Source organism: Microtus ochrogaster, chromosome 5, assembly GCF_000317375.1.
Source record: "Microtus ochrogaster isolate Prairie Vole_2 chromosome 5, MicOch1.0, whole genome shotgun sequence".
Classification (NCBI taxonomy): Eukaryota; Metazoa; Chordata; class Mammalia; order Rodentia; family Cricetidae; genus Microtus; species Microtus ochrogaster.
This window is the reverse complement of record NC_022012.1, coordinates 80,540,643-80,546,919: the sequence shown is the minus strand read 5'-3', so window position 1 is coordinate 80,546,919 and position 6,277 is coordinate 80,540,643. Positions and strand designations below refer to the sequence as shown.

General features: G+C 52.8%; 1 protein-coding gene across 1 annotated transcript; it reads left to right on the top strand.

The window, feature by feature from the left end:
* The first annotated feature begins 2,307 nt into the window (after window positions 1–2,307).
* Gnat1 (G protein subunit alpha transducin 1) lies at window positions 2,308–5,939 on the top strand. The gene is made up of 9 exons (XM_026779313.1): window positions 2,308–2,413; window positions 3,655–3,697; window positions 3,783–3,924; window positions 4,009–4,166; window positions 4,318–4,446; window positions 4,658–4,787; window positions 4,970–5,123; window positions 5,239–5,470; window positions 5,735–5,939. The coding sequence occupies exons 1-8, from the start codon at window positions 2,308–2,310 to the stop codon at window positions 5,427–5,429; spliced, it is 1,053 nt and encodes a 350-aa protein (XP_026635114.1). The 3' UTR covers window positions 5,430–5,470; window positions 5,735–5,939.
* The last annotated feature ends 338 nt before the right edge of the window (window positions 5,940–6,277 follow it).

The window sequence follows — 6,277 nt, the reverse complement described above, 5'->3', positions numbered from 1 at the left end:
CCAAGGCTACACAGAGACCCTGTCTCAAGCCCTCCCCCCAAAAAAAGTACTCCCCCATTTTGGGGCTGGAGAGATGAGATGGCTCAGCAGTTAGGACCACTGGCTGTCTATCCAGAAGACCTAGGTTTATTTCCCAGAATCCATGTGGCAGCTCACAACTGTAACTCCAGTTTGAAGGGATCGGACACCTTCACATAGGTAGATGTGCAGGCAAAGCACCAATAGAATAATTTTTAAAAAATCCATATGTAGGGGCTGGAGAGATGGCTCAGAGGTTAAGATCATTGCCTGCTCTTCCAAAGGTCCTGAGTTCAATTCCCAGCAACCACATGGTGGCTCACAACCATCTGTAATGAGGTCTGGTGCCCTCTTCTGGCCTGCAGGCATACACACAGACAGAATATTGTATACATAACAAATAAATATTAAAAAAACAAAACAAAATCCATATGTAAGCTGGGCGGTGGTGGCACACGCCTTTAATCCCAGCACTCGGGAGGCAGAGGCAGGCGGATCTCTATGAGTTCGAGACCAGCCTGGTCTACAGAGCTAGTTCCAGGACAGGCTCCAAAGCCACAGAGAAACCCTGTCTCGAAAAACCAAAAAAAACAAACAAACAAAAAAAAAACCCCATATGTAGAAAAACAGGCTAGATTTAGTTAGTGCTCCTGTACTGCCTTAGAGACCCCTGTGGCTGCCTGCAGTGTAGAAGGGAAGGTCTAGGTGGCTCCTGCGCAGAGGAATGTCCGCAGTGCCAGTTTAGGTTGTCTGCTTCCTGCACCGCCTGATCAGGGATAACTTCATGCAGTGCCTGTGGCCCTGGCACCCTCCTAGTAGTCTGTGGTAGAGTTAGGTCTGGTTTCAGGGAAGGGGTCCAATGAGGAGGCTCCAGACCAGTCTAGATAGCCTTGAGAGTCAGGATACAGGTTTTCAGTTGTGTGCAGACAAGCCCAGCAGGTGCCATGCTTTCACCAACTGCCACACCTGAGCTGGTCTCCAGACCCGGTAGAGGCTGTCAGGTTTTAGTGCTACCTCATGCAGGTCCCACATTGTGAGTGGACTGAATGGGAGCAGGGCAGGTGAGTCCCCACTCTCCCATACTCTGGGGCAGACCAAGCCTCAGCATCCATCTCTGACAATCAGCCTGCCAAAGATTCACTCAGTTTAACCACCTCTATAGTGATTTTGTTGCACCTAAATACATATGTATATATAGACAAATGTATGCACATGGACCGGCACAGGCAAGCTCTGTGCACACACACATGGACACAGGTGTGCATCTAAATACATAGGCAAGTGGGCTGTAGAGTGTGTCACAGTTAACACATTTGCACATTCAGGCACATGTGAACAGCTATGAACCCATACAAAGCACAGCAAAATAAACATATGACCACCTGTGCTAGTACAGGCATGCATAGGATGCTGGGGTGCAGTTCAGGAGTAAAGTACATGCCAACATGCAGGAATCCCTAAATTTGATCTCCAGCATATACACAGCACCAATGCATACACACACATTGCATGCATAGTCACATAAACAGGTATGTTAAGTGCATGCCATCAAGCTACTAGCACACATACAGGCTCAAGTGTGTCAGGTCCTTACTTGGTCCTAGTAAAGAGCAGAAAGACACATGCAGGCATGCACAGCAGACTCACCCTGCAGAAGGCATGTAGGGAACATACTTAGGTCATATTTAACCCTGAATATGAGGCAAATATAAAGTCATCTATCCCCTTGTGGCTTCCAGCAGGCACAGAACCCTCTGATCCGGAGACACCCCACTTGTGAACCACTGCTAATCATGTGACCCCATCTCTCCTAACCTGTAAAATGGGGCTGTGATTTGGGCACCATCTTCCCCCAAGTTCCATGTAAGCTCACAAAAGAGTGGTCGTGAATCCAGCTGGGCAACCAGTAGGTCCTCGTGACTGTTTCTCCGTCAGTATTCCCAGCCAGTCCCTACCCTGGTTCCCTCAACTATACCGAGCAAACGCCTATAGGACAGAGGAAGGACTTGCTAGGGTCTCTTCTGGAGAATTGGAGGGGGCTGAGGGGTGCAGAGTCAGCAGCCCGAGGATTGGGACTTTGCCAGCCTGATTAAAAAGCTAGGAGACTGAGCTTCACCTGTCCTTGTCTCTGATTGGCCCCAGAGCATTCCTAGCTCCCAAATCCCACTAAGCAATCCTGCCAGGGCCTGCACGGGTCTGTGGAGAGCCAGTTGACTGCCAGCTTTAGGGCCAAAAGGTCTGAGGGGGTCAGAAGTTACCTACCCTGTCCCTTTGCCTGCTCCTGGGACCATGGGGGCCGGGGCCAGCGCTGAGGAGAAGCATTCCAGAGAGCTAGAAAAGAAGCTGAAAGAGGATGCTGAGAAGGATGCTCGCACCGTGAAGCTGCTGCTGCTGGGTAGGGGTGCGGCCAGTGTTGGGGAGGGGCTGCTGCGAGTCAGCAGCCTGGGGCCAGGCAAGCAGCCTTTCTATGATGCAAGGATTCCTTGCGGGGTGGGGGTGTGTGTGACAATGTGGTGGGGCAGGGTACAGAGTAGGAGCCGGTCCCCAGCAAGGTCTGACAGGTGGTGATGTCCCAGTCCCCTAAGGTTAGGTATCCCATGACAATTTCCCAGAGACACGCTGCAGAAGTGTGTGCCAAACACATCTTTGTATAAAGGTGTGCATTCAGGCACACTTTGGACCTCAGGCTCTAGCCTCTGGTTTTCCAAAGCCTGCTCAACAACGCTTGGGTCTTCTTGGTGGCTCTTTCTCCCTCTGGAATAAGGCTCTAGGGTCGCCCATGTCTATAAAGACCATGCGTACCATAACTTTATCATCAGTAGACCTGTGAAACAGCTAAAGAAAGATGCTAGTGATGGTGCACGCCTTTAATCCCAGCACTTGGGAGGTAGAGGCAGGCAGGTCCCTGAGTCTGAGGCCAACCTGGTCTTCGGAGAACGTTCTAGACTAGCCAGAGCTATACAGAGAAACCCTGTGTAGGGGTGGAGTGGGGGGACAAAGTGAAAAAATATTGATGCCTGTATGAATAAAGCCAAGCCCATGGTCCCATGGGTGGTAAAGAGAGATGGGGGTGCTGCCATTGCTTAACCCCCAAGGGAAAGTTGCTGATTTAGGGGGCAGCCAGGGCCCCCAGGAGAAAGGCCGAGAAGCTAAGCCGGAAATCCCATTAATTGTATCCAACACCCTTGAGAAGGGCAGGCTCAGAAAGGATGTCAGCTCTGTCCTCTTCCCCCATCTAAGGTGCTAATTCCCTCTGAGCCTCTCAGAGACATCTCTTAGCCTTTAGGTGAGAAGCAGAGGCTGGTCCTATTCAGATAATCCTGTACATGCAGTGCCAGAAATACCCACAAGGTGGCCCTAGAGGACTTCCTTATTTTGGTCTTGCAGCATAATAAAGGCTCTACATACAAGGATCTTGGGGAATCCCCACCTGAATGGGCACAGTTAAGGCCACTTAACTGATGTAGGTCCCTTTTGTCATTTGCAACCATTTTCCCCTAGGGGTCTTCAAGACTTTACTTTGGATAGAAATGAGGGCAGGTGTAACTAGAGTTCTAGCTGGCACCCCAGAGCGCTGATCCAAAGGAGGTGGTCAGTGCTGGTCAGTGCGGCTCTGAGGCACAGCTTCCCTTCCAGGTGCTGGTGAATCCGGGAAGAGCACCATTGTCAAGCAGATGAAGTGAGTGTTCCCTGCCCATCCTAAAGCCCTTAGTGATAGCCCTTCCCTGCTGGCCTAGAAGCTCTGACTGCGGTTTGGGTCATAGGATTATCCACCAGGATGGTTATTCGCTGGAAGAATGCCTCGAGTTCATTGCCATCATTTATGGCAACACTCTGCAGTCCATCCTGGCCATTGTTCGGGCTATGACTACGCTCAACATTCAGTATGGAGACTCCGCACGACAGGTGGGGCAGGCTGATATCTGTCCCTGGGGGCTCGAGGCACTGACTAGGCTCAGTTTCGCAAACACTACCTTACCCTACCACCAGGATGATGCCCGGAAGTTGATGCACATGGCGGATACTATTGAAGAAGGCACGATGCCCAAGGAGATGTCCGACATCATTCAGCGTTTGTGGAAAGACTCGGGTATCCAAGCCTGCTTTGAACGTGCCTCAGAGTACCAGCTCAATGACTCTGCTGGCTAGTGAGTGCCCAGATGGATGCAGGGCGCGGAGGAGGTGGGCGGGGATGCAGGGAGCAGAGGTGGGCGGGGATTCAGAGAGCAGAGGTGGTGGGTGGGCAGCACCTGGGGTGATCTCCCACACCGCTCACTCATGCCCAGTGGTCTTCCTCAGCTACCTTTCAGACCTAGAGCGTCTGGTGGCTCCAGGGTATGTGCCCACTGAGCAGGACGTGTTGCGTTCTCGTGTCAAAACTACTGGCATCATCGAGACACAGTTCTCCTTCAAGGACCTCAACTTCAGGTAAGACCCCTGCACTCATGTTCAGCTGACTTGACCGGAACTTTACTGTCCCGAGTGAAGGCCCTACCCTTGCTGGGAGAAAGGCTGGTCACCTCAGATACCAATCCATATGAGAGCTCTCCAGCCAGATTAGGAAGACAAGGGGTGCCAGTGGGCATATCCGAGTGACCTGATACACAGGTCCAAATCCGGATTTGGCTCGGTCCTACAGAATGTTCGATGTGGGTGGGCAGAGGTCCGAGCGCAAAAAGTGGATCCACTGCTTTGAGGGTGTGACCTGCATCATTTTCATCGCGGCACTGAGCGCTTACGACATGGTGCTGGTGGAGGACGACGAAGTGGTAAGTGCCAAGTGGGCCTGAGTGTTTGAGAAGGGAGGTGGAGCCGGGGTAGCCACTGAGACCCACAAAGCAGAGGCTGTCTGGGAGCGCTTGGAGTGAGGAGTAGCCTACATCCCAGAGCCCAGAGACCAAAGGGCCGCGGCCTGCTCGGCCTGGTGTCCAACAGCCTCTGCCTTCCTCAGAACCGAATGCACGAGAGCCTGCACCTGTTCAACAGCATCTGCAATCATCGCTACTTCGCCACGACATCCATCGTGCTCTTCCTCAACAAGAAGGACGTTTTCTCTGAGAAGATAAAAAAGGCACACCTCAGCATCTGCTTTCCCGATTACGATGGTGAGATTCCCTAGTCCCGACCGCCAGGCGGTGCCCCAGTCCCAAGGATTCCGGCCGTGCGCTCCTTCCCGAGGGAGGGCTTCCCGCGCAGAGTGAGTGCTGCCCTCTGCCGCAGGACCTAACACTTACGAGGATGCCGGCAACTACATCAAAGTGCAGTTCCTCGAGCTTAACATGCGACGTGACGTGAAGGAGATCTACTCTCACATGACGTGCGCCACCGACACACAGAACGTCAAGTTCGTCTTTGACGCTGTCACCGACATTATCATCAAAGAGAACCTCAAAGACTGCGGGCTCTTTTGAGGTGGGATCCTAGCTAGCCAGACCTTCCACCGTCTTTCTCGGTAATCTCAGGACCCGAACCCTGCCCCTCGTTCCTCACGGTGCTCACTGCTCCAGACTGCCTCATTTGCTGCTGCTCACCCCTAAGCCCCGCCCCAAGGCTTTCAGTCTTCACTCATTAAGAGAGGCCCCTCCCTTACTACTATGCTCAACATGTGTTCATCCCTCCCTAACCTCTAGGTGCATGGGGCTGCCCCTACAACGCCTAATCCCATTTATTTTGCTGCTCAAGGATGCTAAAGTTCCATTCCCTTTTCTCTTCACAGATGCCAGAATTCATGTGTGTCCCTTGCTCTGAGACTCTGTAGCCCAGCTGCCCTGTAGTCCCCTCTAATAACTCCTGTGCCTCAACCTGCTGCCAGACATCCAAGGCCCTGAGGCTTGAAGTGCGGACCCTCCCTTAGGTCCCCAACCCCGCCCTTCACCGCCTGGCTGCACTGGCCTCTTGGACCCACAGCAGCTAGCCTCAGCTAGGACAAGGCAGGACTTGGGACAGCTGGAGCTCACAGTGACTCAGCAATGCCCGAGTGACCCGGGTCTCCTGATGCCCTTCTGCCACCCCCACCAGCAGCAGCTCACCTGGTGGATCTCGGTTCAGCAAACAGCCCGCCCTCCCTCCCCAGCTTTCATGAAGGGCTTGAGGTATCCCTCCCTAAAGCAGGCCTGCCACTTGCCAGCAGGTCATTCCGGCCTGCTACGTGCATATGACAAGTCCAACATTTGTCCACCCAGTGATCAGTGACTGTCCCTTCCAGCAACTAAAGGGATCCAAAGTTCAAGCTCTGGTCTTTTGTAGCCTCACATAGACA

Coding starts and splice junctions, on each gene's coding strand:
- Gnat1 (XM_026779313.1), top strand. CDS start 2,308: ATGGGGGCCGGGGCCAGCGCTGAGGAGAAGCATTCCAGAGAGCTAGAA. Junction 2,414..3,654: donor CGTGAAGCTGCTGCTGCTGG/GTAGGGGTGCGG, acceptor CTTCCCTTCCAG/GTGCTGGTGAATCCGGGAAG. Junction 4,167..4,317: donor CTCAATGACTCTGCTGGCTA/GTGAGTGCCCAG, acceptor GGTCTTCCTCAG/CTACCTTTCAGACCTAGAGC.